Source organism: Sus scrofa, chromosome 7, assembly GCF_000003025.6.
Source record: "Sus scrofa isolate TJ Tabasco breed Duroc chromosome 7, Sscrofa11.1, whole genome shotgun sequence".
NCBI lineage: Eukaryota > Metazoa > Chordata > Mammalia > Artiodactyla > Suidae > Sus > Sus scrofa.
In genome coordinates this window covers 32,521,619-32,549,493 of record NC_010449.5, presented here as the reverse complement: position 1 = coordinate 32,549,493, position 27,875 = coordinate 32,521,619, and the positions used below count along the sequence as shown (strand labels likewise).

The 27,875-nt window shown below is 44.5% G+C and overlaps 2 protein-coding genes across 8 annotated transcripts in view; one reads left to right on the top strand and one right to left on the bottom strand.

Annotated features, from left to right (window-relative positions):
• C7H6orf89 (chromosome 7 C6orf89 homolog) overlaps positions 1–4,925 on the bottom strand; it is a 39,752-nt gene extending 34,827 nt beyond the window's left edge. For 2 of the 6 annotated variants that reach the window (XM_021098652.1, XM_021098650.1), the window contains exons 1-2: positions 4,792–4,925; positions 1,506–1,962 (exon numbers count right to left, since the gene is read on the bottom strand). Coding sequence is in view for 2 of the 6 variants with exons in the window: in XM_021098650.1 (XP_020954309.1) it covers positions 1,506–1,852 (347 nt within the window). In the remaining 4 variants the exon portion in view is untranslated. Of the gene's footprint in view, positions 1–1,505; positions 1,963–4,791 lie in introns of those variants that run through there. The other 4 variants (XM_021098651.1, XM_013977870.2, XM_013977869.2 and 1 more) reach the window with 4 other exon arrangements.
• Positions 1,620–26,758, top strand: PPIL1 (peptidylprolyl isomerase like 1). 2 transcript variants are annotated; one of them, XM_003128368.5, is made up of 5 exons: positions 1,620–1,721; positions 4,919–5,306; positions 7,859–8,013; positions 24,915–24,983; positions 25,561–26,758. In XM_003128368.5, exons 2-5 carry the CDS (start codon positions 5,251–5,253, stop codon positions 25,779–25,781), a joined length of 501 nt encoding a protein of 166 aa, XP_003128416.1. In that variant the 5' UTR covers positions 1,620–1,721; positions 4,919–5,250; the 3' UTR covers positions 25,782–26,758. The 2 variants fall into 2 exon arrangements, with proteins under 2 accessions (XP_003128416.1, XP_020954313.1); XM_021098654.1 differs by having other exon boundaries at positions 1,660–1,717.

The window sequence follows — 27,875 nt, the reverse complement described above, 5'->3', positions numbered from 1 at the left end:
CATGGTTCCTAATCAGATTCATTTCCACTGCGCCACAACGGGAACTCCCTAAACTGTTTCTTGAAAGCGGAGATAAGTGGAGAAAATAATACATACAACCTAATAACAGACATGGAAATTCACCTCAGAGACATGAAATCTTATCAATGTCTGTTGAACAAACTTATAGAAAGGACCTAAAATGATCATTCTGTTCCCAAATGAATTTAATGTAACTAATGGTTTATTTATTTTATTTCTTATTATTATTTAAAAAAATAACATCAAGCTAATAAGAGTTTACGTGAACTGGTTAGGACCTTCACACTTGGACATTTTTTTGGTGGGAGTTTTAGAACAGCTGTGGAAGAACATGGATTCAACTGGGTCCCCAAAATTGTTTTGGTCCAAAGCAGAAAAATAATAAAAAATAGGGCCTATAGTACTCAAGGTGGCCGATGTAAATATCAGTCAAAACGTCAATGTAGCAAAGTTAAGGGAGAGATGTCCATAAAGATTCCACCATGGGAACAATCAAATTGAGCAAACAGAAAACATGAGAATAGTAAGTATCTGGGAATAGTCCCTATTATAAGGAGATGGCCAAATACTTTAAAATACACTAGCCAATACCAAAACTGTGTAGGCTAGAAAAAGTGTGGCCTGCAGGCTTAGTGGTCTTAAAACACTAAGTAACATGAGGCAGGCGAATCTCCTTGTTCTAAAAGGTGATTATTAACAGCTCATTTACTTGGGTCAATAAGTTATATTTCTTCCTGAAATCCGAGATGCTATGTTTATCATATATGTACCAAGTCCACATTAAAAAAAAAAAATCCTTTCCTAACAATTATTAGAAAAAGATGTTTTAGGAATTCCCGTTGTGGCTCAGGGGTAACGAACCTGACTAGTATCCGTGAGGACCGGTTCGATTCCCGGCCTCACTTAGCGGGTTAAGGATCCAGCGTCACAGTGAGCTGCCATGTAGGTCTCAGACGCGGCTGGGATCCCGCATTTTTGTGGCTGTTGTGTAGGCTGGCAGCTGCGGCTCCGATTCGACCCCTAGCCTGGGAAATTCTATACGGTGCAGGGGCAGCCCTAAAAAGACCAAAGAAAGAAAGAAAAAGATGTTTCGGATGGAAGGCGAGGGATTTACTCGCATTATATTTTTTTTAATTAGAAAATTTTCAAAAAGGCAGCAAAATCTAGACTTCGCTAGCATTGTTGTGTTGGAAACTGCCGTGAGGCCTGCGAAACAAATTTAATCACAGTCGAACCTGCTTTGCTCTCCTCGGCAGAGCCACGTTAAAAAAGGAGTCGACCCGGGGTGGGGGTGGGGGGGGGTTGGTAGGGTATGCTGTCAGTCTGCAAAACGCCAGAGGATCAGAAAAGGGGAATGCCATTCACTACACAAGAATAGCACTGGCTGCGAAGGGTGGGCTGCACGGGGATGTTATACACGGATGCAGCGGCGAGGCTGTCACGGAGCTGCCTCCCCCTCCCGGCCTCGGGCCCCAGTCACTCACATGCGGGGACCGTGCCCCCTCGGGCTCCTCCCGCCTCGGAGACAGCAAGCCGCCGGGCGTGAAGAAGCCGACAACTTCCTGATTCCGGGCGCGTAACCCGGAAGCAATTCCCACGCCAGCGCCGAGGCTGCGGTCCTTTTTCCTGCCCCGCCCTTCCGCCAGAAGCTAAACGCGCGAAGCCTCGGAGTGCACGGGAACTCCCGCGACGTCTGGCAAGTACGCCTTCTTGCTCCCCCTGGCGTCCGGTTCTTCCTCTGAATTCGGTCCTTCCTCTGAATTCGGTCCTTTTCAGTCCTTGCTAGGGCCTTTCCTTCGCTAACACACACTTCATAGCTCAACTGATTCATTCAATGGGTATTTGCTGATCCTCTTACTACCTGCCTGGCACCGTGTTAGGCATTAAGAGGTGGGATTGGGAAGGATACGTAAATGGTGAGCAGGCCCTTACTCTTGTGACCTAAAAGAAAGACAAGCAAATAAATCGCTCACATGTACATATGGCCCACTCATAATGTTTATTGAGAATGTACTCTGTGCCAGACGTTACAGAGGTTTTTAGAGGTTCCCTTGTGGCTCAGCGGGTTAAGGAGCCAGCATTGTCACTGCAGCTACTCCGATTGCTGCTGTGGTGCAGGTCGATCTCTGGCCCAGGAACTTCCATATGCCAGAGGTCTGGCCAAAAAGGGGGGGAAAAAAAAAGACTTTATATCATGAAACCACTTCAGCAATTCTCATTTACCCTCATACCAACCAGCTGAGGTTTATGGAAAGGTTAAATTGCTCAAGATTACACTGGAAGTTCCCTTTGTTCAGGTTCTGGTCTGGAATAGGCTCTATGTGAATGCTGAACTGAACTGGAAGAGGCCAAGTTCTAACATGTTAGAGCTGTTAACAGTCTACTGGGTGAGAACAAAATTTGACACAAGCAGTTAGACAATGATGGAAGGGGACACCAAATTAAAGACCAAGAAGAGAGAAGGGGAGAGAGTCTACTGTAGAGTGGAGAGGTTTTCTGAAGAAGCTGGAACAAGGGCATGGACAAGGTTTGGGAAAGCATTACAAGGAGAAAGGCCATCTTGGGCAGAGGTCTGGAAGTGAGAAGACTGTTGCCACATTTAAGGCTTGGATAATAAAATAGGAAATCCAGCTGGAGAAGTCAGGGGTCAATGGTGAAGGTCCTTCAAGTTCAGACCAAGTGATTTGGGACTTTAACAAGCAAAGGGAAAACATCTAATACTTTGTGGCAATATCTTGTAGCGTTTTGGGAGGAAAGTTTTTGTGATTGTGTGTGTGTGTGATAGATTAGTGGGGGAAAGCCAAAAAGCAGAGAATGCAGGAAAAGGGCTCTTGAAATAATCCTGGTGTTAAAGGTATGAAACAGCAGTGGGAATGGGAACGAAGGGATACAATTTGGAGATGTTTGGAAAAAAAGAATTGATGGGTCTTGATAATGTGTCGCTTGAAGGGAGCAGAGAGATAAAGAATGACCTTCATGTTTCCAGCTTGAAAAATGATGTTTCTGTAAAAGTCTATAATTTCCTTTTCAATAAAGGGCATTTAGGGAGTTCCCTGGTGGCTTAGTGGTTAAGGATCTGGTGTTGTCTCTGCTGTGGCTCAGGTATCTGCTGTGGCTTGGGTTAATTCCTGGCCTGGGAAAAATTTGGTCAATCCTCAAAGGTATATTTTTATAAAGCAGCTCATAAAGTAAGGAGGCAGTGCCTATTCTTCACAGTGATTGGTTTATAGTATTAGAGTTTTCTTAGTGATAGAAAATGGGTTAAAAGTGGTTACCTCAGAGTTCCCATTGTGGCTCAGCAGGTTAAGAACCCAACTCCTATCCATGAGGTTGTGGGTTTGACCTCTGGGCTCCTTCAGTGGGTTAAGAATCCGATGTTGCCACAAGCTGTGGTGTAGGCTGCAGACGCTGCTTTGATCTGGCATTGTTGTGCCAGTGGTGTAGGCCAGCAGCAGAACTCCACCCCTAGCCTGGGAACTTCCATATGCTGGCGGCCCTAAAAAGAAAAAAAAGTGGTTACCCATATTAATTTTGGGGAACAGTTTCATTTATGATTTTCAGAGAAAAGAAGAACAAGAAGTGGCCCAAGTTAAGTTTTGCTTATTTTAAGAATCATCTAGGAGTTCCTGTTGCGGCTCAGTGGAATCTAAGATCTATGAGGATGCAGGCTTGATCCCTGGCCTTGCTCAGTGGGTTAAGTATATGGCATTGCCATGAGCGACTCAGATCTGGCATTGCTACGGCTGGGGTGTAGGCCAGCGGCTACAGCTCTGATTCAACCCCTAGCCTGGGAACCTTCATATGCCACGGATGCAGCCCTAAAAAAAGAAAGAAAGAAAGAAAGAAATCTAAATTAAATTTTATTTGTATGACCTGACTAGTTTGTCTGCTCAGGGAATTTTCAAGTCTGGGCTCCATTTGTGTTTGATTTTTAACAATGGGAAAGTACACAATAGTGCTTAAGTGGACGCCTGGCACAAAGTAAGCATTCATTTAACTATCATTATTAAGAGATGTGCAAAACATTTACAATATGTTTATTAACCCCATTTCTTTCTTGTCCTCCCTCTAAACCTCCTGGAATTGCCTCTACTTTGCTTCTCTTTGATCATGAGCGAACCCTCCTTACAACCTTGGGGCACCATCTATCTCAGACACGGTTGTTCTAGGCCTTGCTTTAGCCCTGATTTATTTGATCTTCATTCTCCTCTTTCTCCTTTTCCTTATCTCTCATTTTTTTCCCAGCCCTCTCCCCTCTCCCCAGGCGCTTTGCTTTTGGAAGTCTAGAAGCTCTGATTTGCTGCATGGTCATGGACAAATTAACAAGTCATTTACTGCTGAGTCTCAGTTTTCAGATCTGAAAATGGCAGTAACAACATAACTTTTTATAAGACTGTTGGAGTTCCCGACATGGCTCAGTGGTTAACAAATCCAACTAGGAACCATGAGGTTGCAGGTTCAATCCCTGGCCTTGCTCAGTGGGTTAAGAATCCAGTGTTGCAGGGAGCTATGGTATAAGTCACAGACGCAGTTTGGATCTGGCGATGCTGTGGCTCGGGTGTAAGCCGGCAGCTACAGCTCCGATTTGACCCCTAGCCTGGGAACCTCCATATGCCGCGGGAGCAGCCCTAGAAAAGGCAAAAAGACCAAAAAAAAAAAAAAAAAAAAAAAAAAAAATATATATATATATATATATATATATATATATAAAAGACTGTTTGCGGAGTAGGTAAGATAATAATGTTCAAGCGCTATGTAAACGTACAGCACCTTACAAGCTTTAGTTTTTGGCATCTCTCAACTCTATTCCCTTCCATTCACTTCCGCTCTTTCCGTCTCTGCTCAATGCGGGACTAAGAAATTCTTCGAATTGAAGATGAGCATTTAATTCCCACAGAAGTGCAGATTTGTTGGTGTTCACTCCTTCCACGCCTAAACAAACCAATCAGAGCGTTCGGAGAGTGGCGCGGTGTTTCTCCGCTTGGAGACCATCTCTGACAGAGCTTGCACTTTTCTCCGTCTGCGCCGGACCGTTTGTTTTCACATCGCACCTCAGATTCCCGACCTTGGAGGTGGAGGTCTTTCCCCTTCCTTGTCTCAAGCCCCCGAAGATCTTGGCGTCGCTAGACCTGAACCACGGGAACCGGAAGTGTGTGCAGCAGCCTCGGGTCTCCCGGGAGTCGACGCCGGAAGTAGCGATTGCAACGGCGGGACTCCGCTAGCTTCACTATGGCGGCTATCCCTCCAGACTCCTGGCAGCCCCCCAACGTATACTTGGAGACCAGGTGAGGGTGCAGCCCCTGAGGCTGGGCTGGCGGAAGCGACGCGGATCCCAAGCTTAGCCGCGGGGGTCGGTTTCGGCGCGCTCCATCTGGCGGCGGACCTCCTCGGGGAGCCGCGGCTGTGGGGACCACCTGAGGGCTGAGTGGGAACCGCGGCTGCCGGCGTTGGAGCCCCGCACCGACTCACGCTGGAATCTTAGCCACAGCGGCAATACTGCCCTCTTCCCACCCCTCGGTTCCTTTATCCATTCATTCAGCACGCGTGTATTGAATCTACAGGCCGGGGACGTAGGATCTGAGAATCAGAGGTGGATGACACACACAGCCTGGCCTTTAGAAGCTTATAGTGTAGTGAGGAGACACATGTGTAAATATTAACGTTGTAAGTAACAATTGTATAAACAAATTATTAGGAGAACACCGGAAGAAGCACATTTATTTACTCCTATCAAAGAGTGATTATATTGAGCACCACCTAGGCCCATGCCCCTGATGTGTAGCATCATATTTAGTTTAAATCTCTGAGTAACTTAAATCACGTAGGTGCCATTCCACCGTCTCTCCATTTTTAGCAGGAGAAATTCCGTAATTTAAAGAGTGAATGGGAGTCCCCATCGTGGCTCAGCGGAAACGAATCTGACTAGGAACCATGAGGTTTCTGGTTCGATCCCGGGCCTTGCTCAGTGGGTTAAGGATCTGGTGTTGGTGTGAGCTGTGGTGTAGGTCGCAGACGCAGCTCGGATCCCACGTTGCTGTGGCTGTGGCCTAGGCCAGTGGCTGCAGCTCGGATTAGGCCCCTAGCCTGGGAACCTTCACATGCCAGCGGGTGCGGCCCTAAAAAAAAAAAAAAGACAAAAAAATAATAATAAAAATAAAAAATAAAATACAGAGTAAATGATTTGATTAAACCCATGTAGCTAGAAAGTAGGGGAACCTCATTTGGAGTCTGGTCTGTTTACCTCCAGTGTTGGGTTCTTTAGCACCATTCATTCCATTGCCTCTTTGGAAAAAGTTGAAAATGATCTTTCCAAAGTAGGACTAATAACTTTTAAGTAACTTCTTATTGCTACAAGAGTATAAAATTAAAATTTTGTAGATGCTTTTTTTCATTTGGCCTTTGCCTACCTCTCTTGCTACCTCTGTCATTCTTTTATCAGTAGGCAAAGTCAGCTATCCTCTCTATCGCTTTCTTGCCCAGGCTGATTTCCACAGAGAACAATTCTCTCAGATGCTGCTTTTGCCCCCTGGCCATCTTCCCCACCTTCTTATATAGGAAAATTCTCCTTTTTCAGGCCTCAACTTGGAGGTATGCAATTGTTTTTCTCTTTTTAGGACCTCACATGCAGCATATGGAAGCTCCCGGGCTAGGGGTTGAATCAGAGCCACAGCTGCCGGCCACAGCCACAGCCACAGCAACACCGATCTGAGCCGTGTCTTTGACCTACACCGTAGCTCACAGCAACGCTGGATCCTTAACCCACTGAGAGCGGCCAGGGGTTGAATCCATATCCTCATGGATACATGTCAGCTTGGTTACTGCTGAGCCACAATGGGAATTCCTCCATTACATTTTTTTATGATGGTAATTTATGTGGCTCAGAAATACAGAAGTTTGAAAAAGATATTCACTTGGAGTTTTCACTGTGGTGCAGTGGGATCGGTGGCATCTCTGGAGTGCTGGGAAACAACGTTTGATCCCTGGCCCAGCATGGTGGGTTAAGGATGAAGCATTGGTACAGTTGCAGTGTAGGTTGCACTGCAGCTTGGATCTGATCCCTCGCCTGGAAACTCCATGTGTGTGGCGTGGGGGTGGCAAAAAGGAAAAAAAAAAAAAAAGAAGATAGTCATTGAAAACCTTACTGTATCTCATTTACCTAGTTTCTACCTCTACCCAGCAACTTACTTATGTATAAGTAAAAATGAATTCCCAATATTTTGATGTTCAACCTAAAAAAATTACAAATTAAATGTAAGACTTGTTTTCCCCCTAATTTAGGGGTTGGTTATACCAGTTTCCAGTGATCAGCCATTTTTTGTGTATAAGGTGTTGGAAATTTTAGTTGTCCACAGTTATTTTGCTTAAAAGAAGTACCAGAAGACAATGCATGTTTTATTCAAAGGAGATATCTGTGTTTGTGTTATTTTGCATTGTGTCGTTTTCCTTTACTGAGCATGGAATCCCATGTTTGTCTTTTTAGGGCTGTACCTGTGGCATATGGAGGTTCCTAGGCTAGGGGTCCAATGAGAGCTGTAGCTGCCAGCCTACACCACAGCCACAGCAACGTCAGATCTGAGCCTCATCTGTGACCTACACCACAGCTCATGGCGCAGTGGATCCTTAACCCACTGAGTAAGGCCAGGGATCAAACCAGTGTCCTCATGGATGCTAGTCAGATTTGTTTCCACAGAGCCACCATAGGAACTCCAGAATCCTATGTTTTATGACAATTTTATGACTTATAAGCTTGGAAATGAAGAGTCCTGGATAAGTCCCATAGTGTTTTTGTCTGCTGTGACCTTGTACTTGACCAGAGCTTTACTCTCTCCCCCTGCAGCATGGGGATCATTGTGCTGGAGCTGTACTGGAAGCATGCTCCAAAGACCTGTAAGAACTTCGCTGAATTGGCTCGTCGAGGTTACTACAATGGTACCAAATTCCACAGAATCATCAAAGACTTTATGATCCAGGGAGGTGACCCAACAGGAACAGGTACAGTTAAGTCGACATTAGTTTTAGTTCCTTCCTTCCCTCCCTCCCTTCCTTCATTTTTTCCTTTTTTTTTCTCTTTCATGGCTGCAACCGTGGTATATAGAAGTTTTCAGGTCAGAGACTGAATCCCAGCTGCAGCTGCCATCTATGCCACAGCTGTAGCCACACCAGATCCTTAACCCACTGTGCCAGGCTGGGGATCAAACCCACATCTCTGCAGCATCCTGAGCTGCTGCAATAAGGTTCTTAACTGTGCTTCAGCGGCAACTCCCAATATTAATTTCTGAAGTCTCATCCTGTCATAACTGGGTATAAGGCAGTCAGGGCTCTCTTCCACATACTAGGGACTAGGTTTGTTGACTGTGGTGGCTACTCCTGCCCTTGCCAGCACATGTTCCCAAACACATGTAGAATTGACCAGAAACCAATCTTGACTCCTGGGCTTTATGGAGTTTCTCATAACTTCCATGTATTGCTTACTAAGAGCAAATAATATTTGCTGGAATTATAATAATGCAGAGTAGTCTGGATAATCAGAAGTGAAGAAGGACATTTGTAGTGTTTTGAGGAAAAGAAAATAGGTTCTTTTTTTTTTTTTTTTTTTTTTTTTTTTTTTTTTTTTGGTCTTTTTGACATTTCTTGGGCCGCTCCCGCGGCATATGGAGGTTCCCAGGCTAGGGGTCAAATCGGAGCTGTAGCTGCCGGCCTACACTACAGCCACAGCAACGCCAGATCCGAGCCGCGTCTGCAACCTACACCACAGCTCACGGCAACACTGGATCCTTAACCCACTGAGAAGGCCAGGGATCAAACCCGCAACCTCATGGTTCTTAGTCGGATTGGTTAACCAGTGAACCACGACAGGAACTCCAGGTTCTTTGATTTATGCATTTAACAAATACTGAGCACTTTCTTTTTATCATGTATTTTTCTGAGCTCTAGGTATATGGCTGTGAATAAAGGAAGAAAAAAAAAAAACTTCCTGGTCTCAGTAAAACAGGAAAAGGATATGAAGGATGCGGTTTTAGCAGAAAGATTAGGGAAGTCCTCTCTGAGATGATGTGATTGGAGAGGGATCTGAATGAAGTGAGGGGGTGAACCTCGTGACTGAGAGAAGAACATTCCCAGTAGAGGGAAGAGGCTTTCAGAGGCCATGCAGCAGGAGCCTAGGTAGGAGATTATATAGGACCTTGTAGGACATGGTGAAGACTTTGGGTTTTATTCTGAATAAGATGGAAGCCATTGGAAGGTGTTAAGCAAAGGAGTGACATGATCTGACTTAGCTTTAAAAAGATCACTCTGGGGAAGTTCCCATTGTGGCTCAGTGGGTTATAAACCCCGACTAGTATCCATGAGGAAGCAGGTTTGATCCCTGGCATTGTTCACTGGGTTAAGGATCCAGGGTTGCCTTAAGCTGGTGGTGTAGGCCAGCAACTGCAACTTCAATTCAACCCCTAGCCTGGAAACTTCCTTTGCTGTGAGTACCGCCCTAAAAAAAAAAAAAAAAAAAAAAAGATCTCTTGGGGAGTTCCTTTCCTGCTATGGCCACAGCAGGTTAAGGATCTGACTTCAGTGGCTCAGGCTGCTGCAGAGGTATGGGTGTGGGTGTGAAAGAAAGAGATGGTGAAGGTTGACTTCAAGCTTCTTGACTTGAATTTAATAAAATGAAAAGGCTGAGGAGCATGTTTGAAGGAGGAACATCAAGAATTTGATTGTGTTATTCTTAACCATGTTATTCTATAAAAAGCTGCACTATGTCCTAAGGATACCCCCTTTGATATTACTAAGAAGATAATCATGTTATTGCCTATGCCTGTCCCTGCCCACTAATCTTGTCATCTTCCTTAATCCCATTAATAATAATTTCATCACCTTCCTTAATAAAAATCCTGTGGGCTAAAGCCTAGGGGCCTTTGTTCTATGGAATAGAATGCCTCCTGGTCCCCCACTTTCTAAATATAAAAAAAAAAAGAACTTGATTTTGATTTTTGACACGTTATGTTTGGAATACTTGTCAGACCATCCAGCTGAGATGTTGAACAAGTAAGTGGGGAGTTCATGGAAAGGTCTGGGATGGAGGTGTGAATTTGGGAGTTATCATCATTTAGATAGAATTTGTTAGTGAAATCAGTAGATGCCAACATTGGTAGGTTTCAAGGGCCCTAGCCTCTCATTCTGCATTTTCTCTCTGCTAATTCCTACTTTTGCTCTTCTGCCTTTAAATGAGCTTGGTTCTCTCTGTGACAGTCTTTTCTCAGTCTTTTTCTTTTTTTTTTTTTTTTTTTTTTTTTTTGTCTTTCTGTCTTTTGTTGTTGTTGTTGTTGCTATTTCTTGGGCCGCTCCCGCGGCATATGGAGGTTCCCAGGCTAGGGGTCGAATCAGAGCTGTAGCCACCGGCCTACACCAGAGCCACAGCAACGCGGGATCCGAGCCGCGTCTGCAACCTACACCACAGCTCACGGCAATGCCGGATCGTCAACCCACTGAGCAAGGGCAGGGACTGAACCCGCAACCTCATGGTTCCTAGTCGGATTCGTTAACCACTGCGCCACGATGGGAACTCCTTTTTCCTCTTTTTAATTCTCAGTTGTCCTTTATCCTTTATGACCAAGAGGCATTTAGTTTTTTTGATATACACGGGCACATTTCAAAATACAAAATATAGAGGAAAGTAGAAAAAAACAAAAAAACTGATCATAAGTTTACTTCCTAAAGATTTCTAACCACCATTAACTATTCCCCCGATAACCCACCTCTCAGAAATGATGAAGATTAACTTTTGGTGGCCATTATTCTTTTCAGCTTTCTTTTCAGATAACTAGTTAAAAGGATGGATAACCAGTTAGATGGAAATAATTTTAAGAGGATTGGCTATGTCATACATGCTATTGGTTTTTGTCTTTTGTCTTTTTAGGGCTGCACCTGCTGCATATGGAGGGTCCCAGGCTAGGGGACCAATCGGAGCTGTAGCCGCCAGCCTACACCACAGCCACAGCAACGCCAGATCCAAGCCACCCTGCAACCTACACCACAGCTCACAGCAATGCCAGATCCTTAACCCACTGAGTGAGGCCAGGGATCGAACCTGCATCCTCATGGATACTCGTCAGATTCGCTGCCACTGAGTTGCCATGGTAACTCCCATGCTGTTGGTTTTAAAAGAAAAAGTATTTAAGTTTGTATACAATTGACAGAAAAATTGACTTCCTGCTATGAAAGATGAGGTAATTATTACATATATTTCTACTATTCCTGTTGTTTAAGAAAAACTCAGTTTTGCCTATTTCTTATGTTGGAAAAAAAAACCAGCTCTTCCCTCCTGGGTGTCTCCTTTATTTTTATGTGCTCACACAGAACACTTCACTTGGTTTTTTTTGGTTTGTGTTTTATTTTATTTATTTTTTATTACTCAATGAATTTATTACATTTATAGTTGTACAATGATCATCACAATCCAATTTTATAGGATTTCCATCCCACACCCCCAGCGCATCTCCCCACCCCCAAACTGTCTCCTTTGGAAACCATAGTTTTTCAGAGTCTGTGAGTCAGTATCTGTTCTGCAAAGAAGTTCATTCTGTCCTGTTATCAGATTCCACATGTCAGTGAAAGCATTTGATGTTGGTGTCTCATTATCTGACTGACTTCACTTAGCATGGTAATTTCTAGGTCCATCCATGTTGCTGAAAATGCCGTTATTTCATTCCTTTTAATGGCTGAGTAATATTCCATTGTGTACATGTACTACGTCTTCTTGATCCTCTCCTCTGTCGATGGGCTTTTAGGTTGTGTCCATGTCTCGGCTATTGAAAATAGTGCTCTTGATGTGACCTTCTCTTTGTCTTCTGGAGTAGGATATCTTTTTGAAAGTTTCCAGTCCATTTGGTTAAAGATTGCTCAGCATTTAGTTGTAAATTTTGTTGTTTTTAGAAGAAAAGTTGAGCTCCAGTCCTTCTATTCCGCCATCTTAATCCCCTCCCACTTTACTTGTTTTTAAAAATACTTTTTGTTGTTTTTGTTGGTTTGTTTTTTGGCCATGCCTATGGCACGTGGAAATTCCCAGACCACAGATTGATCCTGAGCCACAGCAGTGGCCCAGGCCACTACAGTGACAATGCTGGGTCCTTAACCTGCTGTGCCACAAGAGAACTACAAACACTTCACTTCTGGTCACCAAGAGTATGGAGGTTTTTCCTCACAGCAAGCAATGCCCTGTGACACCAGATGGGTTTGGTTAATTTGCTAGAGCAGGTCATGGAACTTAGGGAAGCACAAGTGCTTACTTACATTTACCAGTTTACTAAAGGATATGGTAAAGGATACAGGTGAACAGAGATGCTTCAGGTGAGGTCCAGGAGGGTGCTGAGCATAGGAGCTTCTGTCCACCAGGAATTGGTGCATCACCTTCCAATGTGGATGTGTTCATCTGCTTTGAAACTCTCCAAACCCTTTACTGTTGGGATTTTATGGAAAATGCCTTCCTCGGGTAGGCATGACCAATATCTAGCTCCATTTCTAGCTCTTCACCCTTCCTTTCCTCTCTGGAGAAGGAGGGGTGCAGGCACTGAGAATCCTAAGCTTCTAATCATGACATGGTCTTTTTGGTGACAAGCCTCCATCCAGGAGTCACCATATTAGAACAAAAGATGCTCCTGGTGTTCTTATCACTTAGGAATTTGTGAGGGTTTCAGGAGCCCTGTGTCAGGGACAGGGTTAAAGACCAAAGAAATGCTCTAGTGTTCTTATCACTTAGGAAATTATAAGAATCTTGGAGGCTCTGTAGCAGGAACCAGGGACAGGTATCTGTTTGTCTGCCTGTCTATCTATGTATCTATCCATCTAATGTTTTTTTTCTATGTCTCACACTTGTCCTCTCTCACTCGCTCCCAATTTTTTTGTTAGTTTTCTTTATCCTTGTCAGAGTTTACAGCATTTTCTATTCTGCACTGAGCCCTGAGTTGCAGTGTGGGTTCTATATTTCAGAGGCTTCAGTGCTCACCACTAGGCTTTGCTCTTCACGGATGCTAGAGGGCAGAATTTCTTGTTGAGTGGTTTTTCTTCCAAGAGCTGAAGGGTGTTTTCTTTTCTTTTTTTTTTTTGGTCTTTTTGCCATTTCTCGGGCTGCTCCTGCGGCATATGGGAGGTTCCCAGGCTAGGGGTCTAATTGGAGCTGTAGCCGCCAGCCTACGCCAGAGCCACAGCAACGCAGGATCCGAGCCATGTCTGCAACCTACACCACAGCTCACGGCAACGCCGGATCGTTAACCCACTGAGCAAGGCCAGGGATTGAACCCGCAACCTCATGGTTCCTAGTCGGATTCGTTAACCACTGCGCCACGACGGGAACTCCCTGTTTTATTTTCTAACTCAATCATCTTGGAGAATTTCTTCCTGTTATCCTTATATTTGAAAAAGACCGTGACCTGGTGTATCATTCTTGGGCCAGACTGATTTCTTCAGATCTTTTTAGACAATTTTGCTCCATGGCCTTCTGTTTTTGAACATGGCTTTAAAGAATACTGAGGCCAGATATACTCCTTCCTTCAATTCAGGGAAAATTTTTTGATTTGTATTTCTAAATATTTTCTCTGTTATACTTACTGGATTTTCTATTTGGGGAAACTATTCTTTGTTTCATCACCTTTGCCTTCTGTATGTGTCATATTTTTTTGAGTATGTGAGATGATGTTTTTCTATTTTTTCCTGCATCTACTTAAATAATCTCTGCCTTTACTCTGTGCTTTATTCAATTTTGGTCATGTCTGTTTTGTTCTTGACTGTTCTGATTTATTTATTAGTGCTCTCTTGGCGTCATTGGCCTCTCAATCTGTTTTCTCAAGTCTGCAATCTTTTCACCTTAGTCTGTTGATTTATTATTCTTGTCTTTGAGATCATGTTTTGTTGGATTCTTACTTTTGTTGAAGCATCTGAAGCTTGAGACAGCCACTGAGAAGCACTTCTGGGATTACATTTTCTCCCTCCTTTCTCTCTTTCCTTTTGTTGTGTATGTTTGCATAGTTTCTGTGCCATTTCTTGCCTTATCCATGCTTAATGTCGGCACCTCCACTGGCCTTACCTTTAATTTGCTCGGGTATAGTGGATTCTCCTTGTCACTCTGCCCCCCTTTGTGGGACCAGTTATCTTCCCCATCCCAAATGCTAAATGGCTTTCTTTCCATTTTATTTTAGCTTGATGAGGGTACAGAAGAGAACACCAGCTCAGCACATGCTGAGGAAGCAGGCTGGCTTCTGTGCTGTCTTCCCAGACTCCATGCCAGTGGTGTCCCCACCCCAGGCCCTGGAGAGCCCCTGAGTATAGCTCTAGCAGAGGAAATAGATCCTCACACCTTTTTTCATTCTCAGCTGGGCTTTTATATCAGAAGCTCTGTTAATGAGAGAAAAGCAGATATTTAATATCAGTTTTCCACTACCTCAGAGCCTTTATGAGGAAATGAAGGCCTGAAGAAGGTGGTTCCCCTAGGCATTTTTATGCTGGGTTTGGTGAAGAGTGGGAAGTTGTGGGAAAATGTGAAAGGATATAAGGCCTATGAGGATGAGCTCAGCGTGGTGAACTAGTGGAGACAACATGGCTTGTCCATTCAGATTCCGCTTGGTGTCCCTCTGTCTTGTAGGGGTGTTCCTTTCCTCCAGGTATACAGAGGGCATCTCTCTCAGGAGGGTCTTAGGACACATGTCAGGGGAAGGTCAGAAAGTCCTTCCTACATGTGCCATTTCTCAGGTTCCTTCAACTTGAAATACTCAACCTGCCAAGGTACCTTCTTTGGAGCAGCATGTCCTGATGCCCATCCCAGCTCAGTGCTCCTGAAGCCTGCTAAGGTGGCTGTGCTGGTGGCCTGACCTGCAGCCTGAGCACCTGTGGTCTGTGGGCTTCTCCTTAACTATTTCAGGGCTGTTCACCCAGTCCCCTGGTGGCATCTCAAAATTGGAGGGTACTTGTGAGAATTCTCTGGGGGACACTCCTCTATGCCTGATCACTACTTTCCTGAGCATAGGTGAAAGGATCTCATCTTTCTTTCTCGCACTGACTCTTTTCAGAATCACTTTGATTCTGAGTCAAACTGGAATAAACTTGATTCCAAGTGATTGGAATACATTTGGCTCCCTTCTCTTATGTGTTTGCTGATGATGAATTTTTTGACTTTGAAAGAAATTGAATTTTTGGTGTTTGCTTTACCAGGTACTGGGGGAGGCAGAGTCTTAACTCTGCCTCACTCTACTTTCTTTATCTGAAAATGTCCTGTCAACACTTTGATGTACTCCTTGCCTGTCTTCTTTCGCTCTCTCGTTGTTGTCATAAAATTTTAATCCATAGACCAGTGAACTGAGCAAGTCCTTGATTAGTGGTGGAAGAATTGGAAGTGGCTCAGATAAGAGTGCCCATGTCAGAACTTTCCTGTAATTCTGTAATTGGTTTGTAATCCTTCATAATGTCACATTTCCATGATGTAATTGTAATGAAATTGAATCACTCAAAAGATTTCCAGAATAATTGCATCCAGCCTCAAGTGTAATGAATGGTTGAGCTAAGCCTGCTCACAGGCCTGTGGTAGGAGGCAAACAGGAGTTAGGTCCTAGTGTGGATTGCTAACCAATTAGGTAACATGATTTTTGCTGACGGTCTCAAATGAGCAGCATGTGGCATCCTGGGGTCTTCAGGAGGTTGATGTATCATTTCCAACCCTGACTGCCCCTCAGCCTGGCTACTCTGGAACTATTCTCTTCATGGTCTTTCTGTTATACTTTTGCCACATGTATTCTCAATTCAGATATCTTTGACTTTGATCTCCTGCTTCATTTTATACCATTTTTCTTCTTCTTCTTCTTCTTCTTTTTTGGCCACACCTGTAGCACATGGAAGTTCCCAGGCCAAGGATTGAATCTGAGCTGCAGCTCTGACTTACACCGCAGCTGCAGCAGGGCCAGATCTTTTAACCCACTGTGCCACAGTGGGAACTCCTCATTTTTCTTCTTTTAAATTTCCTTTATTGTAATAACTCCATGCTGATTCTCCTGAGCCATCTGAATGCCTTTTATCTGTTTTTACTAATTTCTTCTCTTTCTTCCCTCTAAGACACAGCATCCTGTCAAGCTCTTCCTTTCCCTCTCCCTATTCTGCACTTAGCCTCCCAGTGCTCACCAGCTGCCATGATTGCAATGATTAATTACATGCTGATTATGCTGTGCATCACCCCCACTCTGCTTCCATCTCACCTCTTAGTAGCTCCAGGAACACCTGAAATATAATGTGTTAAACAGCAAGCTCATTGTTAATTTTATTCATTCGATGAATATTTGCTAAGAGTCTGCGGGGTATCCTGTGCTATTCTAAGGCCTGTGGGGAATATTTAAGCATTAGAAACCAAGGCATTTTTCTCTTCCTTGCAGAGCTCCCTGCCCTACCCTGCCAGTAAGATAAGGTATGGTATTCATTATAAGAAACAACTAGAAAGTAATAATATAATAAGCATGCAAATGCATGGGGTACGCTATGGATTATGTGTAGAACATAGGATGGAATAATTCATAATCAGAGAAAAAGGACAGTGGAGTGGGATTAGGTTGGGATGGAAGCATATTTTGAGGTGGACCTTGAAATGTAGCACTTTAACACTTGAGAGGACAGGGAAGGCCATTTTAGATTTAGGAAGAAGAATGAGTGTAGAGCGGAGGCACAGCCGACAGAGGCGCATAGTGTGTGAAGGAGAGCCCACCACCCTAGATATTGTGTCTCATGCTGGACTGGCTCTGTGATGTAACCCAGGCACCTCTCCACCCCCAGGACAGAGGCACAAAATGTGATTGCTAAGGTCCCTGAACTGCATGTTTAGGGGACAGTAAAGAAAGAGCAGTTTGGAGTTCCTGTTGTGGCATAGTGGAAATGAATCTGACCAGTATCCATGAAGATGCGGGTTCGATCCCTGGCCTTGCTCAGTGGATTGGGTATTTGGTGTTGCTGTGAGCTGTGGTGTAGATCTCAGATGAGACTCTGATCCTATGTGGCTGTGGCTGTGGCTGTGGCCGGCAGCTGTAGCTCTGATTCAACTCCTAGCCTGAGAACTTTGGTATAACTCGGGTATGGCCTTAAAAAAAGCAAAAAAAGCAAAAAAAAAAAAAAAAAAAAAAAAGGAAGAGCAGTTTGAGGCACTTTAGTAAGAAATAGCAGGGGGGTTAGGGCCAGTTCATGATGATTCTTAGATGGGACTTCAGATGTGATCAGCATCATATAAGGACCATTTGGGACTCTTGGTAAGGAAAATACTTGAGAACATTTGATCCAGCCATGGCATATGGCAAGGTAGTATAGTGTTGGGGCAACAGAGGATTGTGCAGCCTCCTGGGCTTGGTGTTGAATCTTGGCTTCAAGTGAACACTTTTTTTTTGGCCTTTTTAGGGCTGCACCCATGGCATATGGAGGTTCCCAAGCTTGGAGTCAAATTAGAGCTGTAGCTGCCAGCTTACACCACAGCCACAGCAATGCCAGATCTGAGCTGTGTCGGCAACCTTCTCCACAGCTCATGGCACAGTGGATCCTTAACCCACTGAGCGAGGCCAGGGTTCGAACCTGAGTCCTCATGGATACTAGTCAGATTCATTTCTACTGAGCCACAACAGGAACTCCCATATGAACACTTACTGAATGGAGACAAGTTATGTAACCTTGCTGAGCCTTCTTATCTATAAATGGAGAATGTGGTTATATGTACCTCATGGGGTTGTTGTGGGTAGTAAATGAGCAGATGTCTGTAGAACGGTTAGCACAAAATAGGAACTCAAAAAAGTATGGTTGTTTATTATTTGTTTTGGTTGTTAATTCATTTAATGACTGTCTGTTGGACTCCTACTGTAGTCTGGGCATTATTCTAAGAGCTGGGGAGCCAATAATGAATAAGAAAGACCTAATGGAGCTCTTATTCTAATGGGAGACTGAACAAAAAAGTATATAATATACTGTTAGGTCATGCATGACAAATTATATGGAAAAATAATGCATAAGAGAAGAGAGCAGGATTCTTAGCCTTGGCTCTGTTGACATTTGGGGCTGGGTAATTCTTTGTTGTGGAGGCTCTCTTGTGCATTTTAGAATGTTTAGCTGTACCCCTGACCTCTGCCCCCTAAATGCCAGTAGAAGCCCTCAGTGTGACAACCAAAAATATCTCCACATGTTGTTCAGTGTACCCAGGGGCAGTCACCCCTAGGTGAGAACCTCTGAGATGGAGAGTGAGGGAGGTGCTATTTTGGATAGTGTGATTAGGGAAGACCCCTCTGATAAGACATTTGAGTGGAGCTCTGGATAAAGTAGTGAGCCATGACTCTGTCAGGGGCAAGGACAACCTAGAGGGAACAGCAGTCAGAGGTCTTAGACCAGAGTGTGCTTGGCAAGAAATAGCGCAGAGGCCAGTGTGGCTGGAGCAGGTGAGTGAGGTGGACAGCAGTAGGAGCTGTCAGAGGACCAGATCATGCAAAGTCTTGTAAGTTGCGGTGGAGACTTTGGATTTTGTCCTAAGCGATGAAATGTCTCTGCAGGATCTTGAGCAGGGAACTGCCATGATGAGACTTGTTTTAAAAGGATCCCTGTAGGAGTTCTCTGGCGGCCTAGCGGGTTAAGGATCCAGCCCTGTCACTGCTATGGCACAGATTCAATCCCTAGCCCAGGAACTTAGACATGCCATGCATGCAGCAAAAAAAAAAAAAAAAAAAAAAAAAAGGATCCCCCTTGCTTCCACAAGGAGAATAGACTTGAAGTGGTAAAGCGGGAGGCAAGGTCAGAAGCTGGGAGAACAATGAGAGGCTTTCATTGTTATCAGAGCTTGTTATCATTTGGACTATAGTGATAGTGGTTCTATTGGTTCTGATCCTCTGGGAAGCACATGCCAGGACAGAGCTAGATGAATGAGGTTTGTTGGGGTAACACCTGTGAAAAATAAAGGGGCAAGGGAGCAAGGGTTGGAAGGAGAAGTCTTGGCATATCAGTGCAGGTCTAATATCTGTGAAAAGAGAGAAGGAAGAGGAAAAGGAGCCAGAAGACAAAATGAAGAGCTGCTGGTAAGGTGGGATTTCAAGAAGGGTGACACCAACTGTCAGATGCTGCTCATGGATCAGGCAGATTGAGGATTGAACACTGGGTTTAACAACAGCATGGTGATACTGATGGCCTTGACAAGAGTAGTTTCAGTGGAATGGTGAGGGCAAAACATTTGAATGGAGAGTGTTCAAGAGGCAGGAGATGGAGTATTTCTGGGACTGGATGCAGCGAAATAGGGGGTTACTTGGAGACAGTGTTTTTCCAAAATGGGAGATAGTAATATCATGTTTTTATGCTGATAAGAATGATCTCCTAGGAATAAAAATGGATACTGGAGAGGGGAAAATTGTAGTTGCAAAGCTTAAAGATGAACAGGATTATTGGTATGTGGTGGTAGGACAGTCATTTGAACAGTTTATTTATACAGTGTATTAATACCAGGAGAAGGAAGATAAATGGGTAGAGATGTAGGAAAGAGAGTGGATTTAATGGTGAGAACATGTGAAAGTGCTCTTCCTTTTTCTCAGTGAAGTAAGAAACTAAGTTATCCACAAAGAGCAGGGAGCAGCGGGGCAGCAGTGAATGTGCAAAGACCTAGAAACTGGAGTAAACGTGGGCAGACTGAGTCCAAAGGTGACTATTGGTCATGACCTCCAGTTGCCTTTCATGGAAAATGCTCAGATTATTTCAGTTAAAAAAGGGGGCTCAGCATCACCGATACACTGTGTTGGCTTCACGTTATATATACTATATATATATGGTTTCCAGGCATTATCTCATGTCATTATCATAACAGTCCCGTGACACAGACATACTACTACTATTCCCATTTTGTAGATAAGGAAACTAGGACTTAGGATATCTTGCTTAAGGTTAGCTATGGCTAGTGGGAATTGAAATCCAGACCTCTCTAATCCTAAAGAGGACTCTGTCTTAAGAAATGCAAATCTTCTTGGAGAACTGTGGTGTTATTTCCGTGTTAGATCTGCTATCTGGCATTTGCTCTGGTAATCCAATAGCAGCTCCACTAGTCAGTTCCCCTTCCTGCTGCTACTAACAAAGTGATGCTTTTGGCTGCCAGTAACAGAAAACTCAACCACAGAGGCGTAAATGAACAGAGCTTTTGTTTTTCTCACATAAAATGTTCAAAAGTAAGCAGTTGTAGGCATTGGTTTAGCTGCCCAGCAGAGTAGTCAGGGGCCCAGGCTTACTATGTCTTTCTACTCCACCATTCTTAGTGTGTTGGCCTCTGATCTCAGTCTTGTCTTATGATGGCAAGATGGCTGCTGCTGCTCCTGATATCACCTCTGCTTTCAAAGAAGAAAGATGAGGAAAGAGCTATGGGTAAAAGACAGATGGGTGTGTTTGTCCCTTTTTATCAGGAAAGCTATAGCTTTCCTAGAAGCCCTACTTAGCAGGCTTCTGTTTACCTCAGTAACTCAGAACTAGGTCATCTGGCTACTCCTAGCTGCAAAAGGATCGGTACCTGCCTTTCTTGTCTTTGAGGCAGGCCCTGGAAGATAGCTAACCTGTGCTATCTGTTAGAGGATCTCTTGCTGGAAGAGAGGCTTTGATTGGTTTGGTTGGTCACCTCTGGTGTGGAATGTCCCAGGTGGAGCTTCCACATGGGGCTCCTAATGGGTAACTGGCTGATCTGTGGCTGCTTTGGGGCTGGCTATTAATCTCTGATCCCATCATCTATTGCATTGGGAGTGGTGGGGACAAGTAGCACCAAGTATGGTAATCTTAGATGCACGTCTTAAATGCCACTCCAGTTCATCTTGAGAGGTTTGTACAGTCAGTGAGCAGAGGAGGAGGAAGAGACGTTAGAGAAGTCTAGGGAATGAGAAGGGCGTTTTTTAAAATTTTGTTTAAGAAACAGCACAGATCATAAAGAAAAAGATTAAGGAGTTTCGACTGCAAGAAATTCTTTATATCAGAAGATTCTATTTAAAGAGTGAAAAAAAGTCAACTGGAAGAAAGTATTTGTAAAAGCATAACTGACAAAGGATTAGTATCCGGAATAAACCTAATAATAAAATATAAATTTTAAAATGCCAAACCACTCAGTAGAAAAGTGGCTGTTGACGGAGGAGGAATGCTAAATAGCCAGTAAACATGAAATTATGCACAACCTCAGAGAAAGGCAGTTTAAAACACCACAAGAGATTGGACACCTCATAGACTGACAAATGTTAGAAAGCCTGGCGTAAGAGTGAATGTGAGAACACTGTGGGTGGGGTGCACATTGGGGCCACTTCTGGCAAGATGTATGGAGAAATCTAGTCATGGGGAAATGCTCACAAACTGTGAGCCTGCCTGCCTGCCGTAAGGTATATTCCCTGAGAGGTCCTGCCCTGTGTTTGGGAGACAGTACAAGGGTGGTTATTGCAGCATAGTTTACGATAGCACAAACACTGGAAAGATCCTAGATATCCATCACCAGGGGAAAAGAGGATAAGACCGTGTGGTAATGACACAATGGAATGGACACTACAGAGAGCCTGCAGGAAACGAAATTACTATCACTTAGAGCTGAAAAAAAGCTAATTGCAGAAGAATACATAGAGTATCGCACCATTTGTAAAAACCTAAAAACATGCAAAACAGAAGTTCCCGTTGTGGCACAGCAGAAACAAATCTGACTAGGAACCATGAGGTTGCGGGTTCAATCCCTGGCCTCACTCAGTGGGATAAGGATCCGGTGTTTCTGTGGCTGTGGTATAGGCCGGCAGCTGTGGCACTTTGATTGGACCCCTAGCCTGGAAACTTCCATATGCTGCAGGTGTAGCCCTAAAAAGCAAAAAAAAAAAAAAAAAAAAAATCAAGTACAGTTTTTAAGGATGCATACCACATAGTAGAAAAGAAAGTGCACAAAAAACGACAAACTCCTGGTCAGAATGGTAGTTACCTGAGAGGAAAGTGTGATTCTTCGCAGCACTGCTCCTCTTGGGAGAGTGGGGAGATGTGGGGAGGGATGCAGCGGGTGTGTATGCCTGGGGTCTGGACTGGGTTGGTCACACTTTATTTCTCAAGGAGAGGGTGCACAGTTGTTTGTCATTCTTTTATCTCTGAAATATTAAATACACTGAGTAAATGTTTAAAAGAGAGGACAGAAGAGTAAAGGAACTTTGATAGTGCAGAGACCTGTGCCTATCCCCTTCGTATCTTTGCTGAGGAGCCACACAGAACATTTTTACTGCAGAGCTCCCTAATTATTGGTTTTATAAGTGATCATTGACATCTGTGTTGTCTGCCCTGCACCAGAAAACTCTTTAATCAGTCCCTGTCCCCCTACCATTTCTCCCCTATTCCACATGCCCAAAGGAATGTTTTGATTGGAATTATTTGTCTTTCTGACGTTTGCTGCAAACCCTTCTGAGTTGAATTAGGTTATGAAAAGATAACATATTATGAATAAATGGAGCTTAGAGGCCCAAACTACTTGTGGTTGGTCAAACTATGCCTGATGAGGAAAAGGGGGCCTCCATACCTTTCCCCCTTCTGATTGCTTAAAACCCCAGGCATCACCTGTGACTCTTGCCTCTACCCTCTTCTTGTTTGTGGCGCCGTTTATGTGGTGGGTTTGAGTTCCTCAAGGGCAGGGGCCTTGAGGTTCTGGCAGCCCTTGGCCTGCAGGGATCGCACCTCCAAGGCTCAGTCTGTGGGCAGACAGCACTGCTGAATTTATCCTCAGCTTGCTCATCCAGGCCCTGGAGGTAGGGCTTGGCCTTAGTGTGCCCCCACAGTCCTCTCCTCTCTCACCTCCAGCTCTTGTACTTCCAGCCCCCCCACCCCCTACCCCCAGCTCAAGCAGGAACCTTGACTGTATAGGCAGAGGGAACACACTGGTTATGTAATTGCTCTTTGGAGGTATACTGGCGAGTTGGAATTTGGGGGAATGAATTTTTACATAGTTTGGTAGCTCAGTAATTTTCCAGAAGCATAGGTAGCCTGGGCCAGGTGGGAGGTTTTCCCAGGTCTGTTAGGATTCTTCCCCATTCCTCTTTGCTTGAGAACAGTGTTTTCTTCCTATACCCGGGGGCTGTGACAGGCTTCCTGAGGTGAAGCATCCTAAAAAGTTAAAGCGTTTTTTTTTTGTTTTTTTTGTTTGTTTGTTTTGTTTTTTTAACCATGGAAACACTATAGTGGGGGCCTGGGGCCTCTGAGGGTGGACATGATGTGTTAACATTGCTACTTCCCCAGCAGGCTGGCAGAGGAGGTGAGCTCCCTGCCTCTGGGCTGTTTCCTGGCTACCAGGCAAGCAGAGTAAGCTGATAAGTCCAGTGTTTACTTTGTTGTGGACTGTGCTGTCTTGACTGGTCAACTTGAAGAAGCCAAAGTAGATCAACAAGGCATATGGTCAACTAAATAATTGATTAGGAGAGTTACCTCCTATTCGGATGTTTTTTCTCATGGGAAAAATTTATTTAACATAGTATTTTTCTCCAACAACAAAACCTAAGTGCCTAGCACAGTAAGAGTATGGACTCGTGTGGACATAATAACACACAGTGGGGATGTTGCTGGCAGATGCCGTGTTTCTCCATGGTCTCCTCGCAGTGTACTGCCTCTCCTCTCAGTCCATTCTGCCTTCTGTAATAGTATTCCTTTCTGCCTCCTTGCCCTCTTACCACTCTAGAGCCCTGTTTCTCCTTAAGCTAGATCTCTTCTCTCTCTTTCTCTCTCTCTCTCTCTTTTTTTTTTTTACAGCCATACCTGCAGCATATGTAAATTTCTGGGCTGGGGTTGAATCAGCCACATCTGCCGGCCTACACCACAGCCACAGCAGTGTCAGATCTGAGCCGCATCTGTGATCTAAGCTGCAGCTTGTGGCAATGCTGGATCCTTAACCCACTGAGTGAGGCCAGGGATCGAACCTGCATCCTCATGAACACTATGCCAGGTTCTTAACTCATTGAACCACAATGGGAACTCCTTTATCTTTGAAATAAATGAATTTTATTTTCCTTCATCTTGGTTAAGGACGGCAGATAGGTTTCAATTCTAATGCCTCTCTGATCCATTAAGAATAGCTGCCTAGGAGTTCCTGTCGTGGCGCAGCAGAAACGAATCTGACCAGGAACCATGAGGTTGCGGGTTCGATCCCTGGCCTTGCTCAGTGGGTTAAGGATCTGGCGTTGCCATGAGCTGTGGTGTAGGTCACAGACACAGCTCGGATCCGGTGTTTTTGTGGCTGTGGTGTAGGCTGGCAGCTGTAGCTCCGATTAGACCCCTAGTCTGGGAACCTCCATATGCCGCGAGTGTGGCCCTAAAAAGACAAAAGACAAAAGACAAAAAAAAAAAAAAGAATGGCTACCTGGAGTTGGATTCAGAGGCCAACCTCAGCTCAGCTGAGAAGAATGCTGATTGATTAGCAATGTCTCATTGGGCACAGGGTTAAGTCTTGGGGCCCTCTTGTCTAAAGCACTCATAAAACTGTAAAAAATTAAGAAACCTCTTAACACTTCAAACCATGAATGGTGGTTATTTGTAGATTATGGTTATTTGTGGTTATGGTTAGATTACAGGGGATCTTAATGTTCCTTTGATAATGTTCTATGTTTTCTTCATTTTTGACAGTGAACATGTATTACTTTAATAAGCAGGAAGAAAACACTCAGCATTATTTTGAAAAGGAACATCTTACCTAAATGAAACCAGTGATTTGAATGTGCTTTGTCAGTGCTGATTCTGCTGCTGGGCTGTGTAGTTGCAATGTAGTTAGCAGGGGGCTAGGCATGCTCACTGATTTTTCTTTCCTGTACTCCCAAAAATCCTTCGACCCTGGGCCTTAGTTCTTGGTGTGAGGTAGCATGTGGGACTGGCTGATTGGTTTCTTGTCTTCTAACTGGCAGGTCGAGGTGGTGCATCTATCTATGGCAAGCAGTTTGAAGATGAACTTCATCCCGACTTGAAATTCACAGGTAAGTCTATGATCTGGCTGGACTGGGTAGGAAGAGGGAGTAGATTTTAAAAGCTCGGTCTTTTGGCCGTGATGCAAGTAGACTGCCTGACACCGTGGCATGGTGCCACATAGCTGCCCAGCTGCAGCGCCACAAAGAACCCTGGTGAATTAGAGAAGGTGGTGCCTCTCAGAGCCCTGAGTGATTCAGAGTGCTGACCGAAGTGATCTCAAGTCTAACTACTTGCTGAATGTTGCTGTTATGAGCCATAAGAAAGCAAAAGCTTCCTCAAAGAAGCAGGAGACTTTCCTGGATGTTTGAGGGGACTTGGGAGCGTGGCCCAGCCGTCAGCAGGGATCATCATGGATAGAGGCTGGGGAGTGGGTGAAGACAAGGTGAGGCCGCCAGGGTGGTGCAGTGGTTATCCTTTATGCAAGGGCAGAGAGCCTGCCCTGAAGGAAGGTAGGCAGGTCAGGTGGTTGGTAATAGAGGCCAGAACAAAGCCTGGATTCTTTTTATCCCTAGGCTGGTGTAGCTGGTCCAGGCTAGAGCTGTGGGGGTTATTCATACTCTTCCCTCTCTTCCTTTTTCCCACCAGGGGCTGGAATTCTCGCAATGGCCAATGCAGGGCCAGACACCAACGGCAGCCAGTTCTTTGTGACCCTGGCTCCCACGCAGTGGCTTGATGGCAAACACACCATTTTTGGCCGTGTGTGCCAGGGGATAGGGATGGTGAATCGAGTAGGAATGGTGGAAACAAACTCCCAAGACCGCCCCGTGGACGATGTGAAGATCATTAAGGCGTACCCTTCTGGGTAGACCTGTGTCCCTGGGGCACACCCAGGTCTTCTGAGACAGCCCACTAAACCAGTTTCCAGATGGCCTAGAATGACATGTAACTCTAAACTTCATTGTGGTCTTGCAAATCTGAGGCGCTGAGGAGCCTGGGGTCCTGGGTTAGTTAGAGATGGAAGTGTTTTTTAATAGGATGCTTCTTTTCTTGTCCCCTGTGCCTCCATTGTCAAAACATTTGCAGAAAAGTCCATACATGATTGTTCACAAGTTATTGCTCCCTGCAAATGGTGCATGCTGCCCCTCCTGTGTGCATCTCCTCGGTATACTGGGAACAAAGGGCAGCCAGCCTCATTTTGCAGTGCCTAACCAGCCTTTTCTTGCGGAAATTTATATTCTGGCCTACACCAAAGTCTTTGGTGGCTGAGAGCCAGCCGTAGAATTCAAAACCAAGTAGTGTCTGTGTATCAGCCTTCTTAACTGTGTGCGCCCCCTATTTTAGTCTCTTGAATTTGTTCTTTCAGGGGTTGTGTGCATCTCTTTCTCTATTTTCCCTCTCAAAACCAGAACATCAACACTGCTGTTTCTGACACTTACACGTCCCACGCAAAGCCACATTGAATTTTTGCCAAGTGAAAAATGCATCCAACAATCAAGTTTCTAAAAAGGTGTCAAGTGGGGAATGATAATGTGTAATAATCGAGAAATGAATCTATTAAAAAGAAGCAGAAGCATTGACCATTTTTTTCCCCAGGAAGAAGTAGAAATCTGTAGTGAGCGTAAGGGCAGACTATGGATTCTCCTTAAAAAGCAATATTCTCATAAAGAAGAAGCACCACTTAAGTTTTTTTAACCTAAGACTTTAGAGAAACTAGATGAGAGATTTTTATATATATTTTTTAGTCTTTCTGTTTTTTTTAAGGGAGGGGGTGATGGGAGAAAGGAAGTTAATATCTATGTAATACATAGAAACTTCCAAAATAAAATACCACTGATGGTTGAAACTGCTGCGTGGTCTGATTTTAAATTTGTGAGAGGTTCTAACAGCCATTTGAACCTCTACACCATCTCAAGTAGTGTTGCAGGACTCATCCTCAAGTTTTCATATGATTTTAGGTTTTGTGGACCTCCAGTGGATTGCTCCCATTCAAGAGCAGGGTTGACTTAAAAAGCAGTAGCAACGAAAGAAGTTAAGTGATAGCAATTTGCATTTCCCAGTGAGGGGGAAGCCCCCGGAGATTAACTGGGTGGATGTGCTGAGAGGCCTGATCCCTTCCCAAACTTGCAAGAGATGCACCTGCGTGTGGTTACGGGCCTAGGGGCAGTATGTGAGGTGGTGTTTGCTTTCTTAGGTAGCTCCTGGATTGGACAGGGGATTGCAGCATAACTATTCCTCCATATCACTATAAATTTGGAATTGGTGATTTATTTTTTAGAATGGCCAAACAAGGTTCTGTTCCCCAAGCCTTACCCCCCATTCAGTCTCTTTCTCCATCTCTCTTTTCTCTTAACAACAGAAAAGCAAAACCAAACAACTATGTAAATGACTTTGTAACCTCTCAAAATTGACCAGAGCTTCTCTGTTTCTAACCAGCTCCCAGAAGATAGTGACTGCTGGTCCAAACACCACACTTTTGAGTGTTGAGAGCCTAAAGATCACATTTGTCTAACATGAAATTGGGGGAGGGGCGTGATTCCTGAGAGCATGGAGCAGTCAGGATGATAACTGTTTCCTCTGCCTCCTGCCAATGGTGGTGGTCATGGAAGATTGAAGGCAGTCAAAGCACTGGATGAGCTTTAACAGCTCTTGGCTTCGGCGCTAAGGTTGAGCTTTAAGAAACAGTGCCCTTCCACCTTCCATTCCCGCTTTAGCACACCACGGATAGCAGACCATGTGTGACACTGTGATCCTGTGTGGACACCAAAGTGGGTAGGATGGTATGATTTAGTAGACATCACAGAAATGCAGGGGAGGGGTTCCCGTGTGGATCAGAGGGTTAAGAATCTAACCGTTGTCTCTCTGAGGATGTGGGTTTGATCCCTGGCCTCAATCAGTGAGTTAAGGATCCTGCGTTGCCTCAAGCTGCAGTGTAGGTCAAAGATGCAGCTTGGATCCAGCAT

What these genes read in the sequence shown, in the direction of transcription:
- PPIL1 (XM_003128368.5), top strand. Translation starts at nt 5,251, where the DNA reads ATGGCGGCTATCCCTCCAGACTCCTGGCAGCCCCCCAACGTATACTTG. An exon ending in AACGTATACTTGGAGACCAG is followed by an intron (nt 5,307 to 7,858) that starts GTGAGGGTGCAG and finishes CTCCCCCTGCAG; the next exon opens with CATGGGGATCATTGTGCTGG. An exon ending in AGGTGACCCAACAGGAACAG is followed by an intron (nt 8,014 to 24,914) that starts GTACAGTTAAGT and finishes TCTAACTGGCAG; the next exon opens with GTCGAGGTGGTGCATCTATC.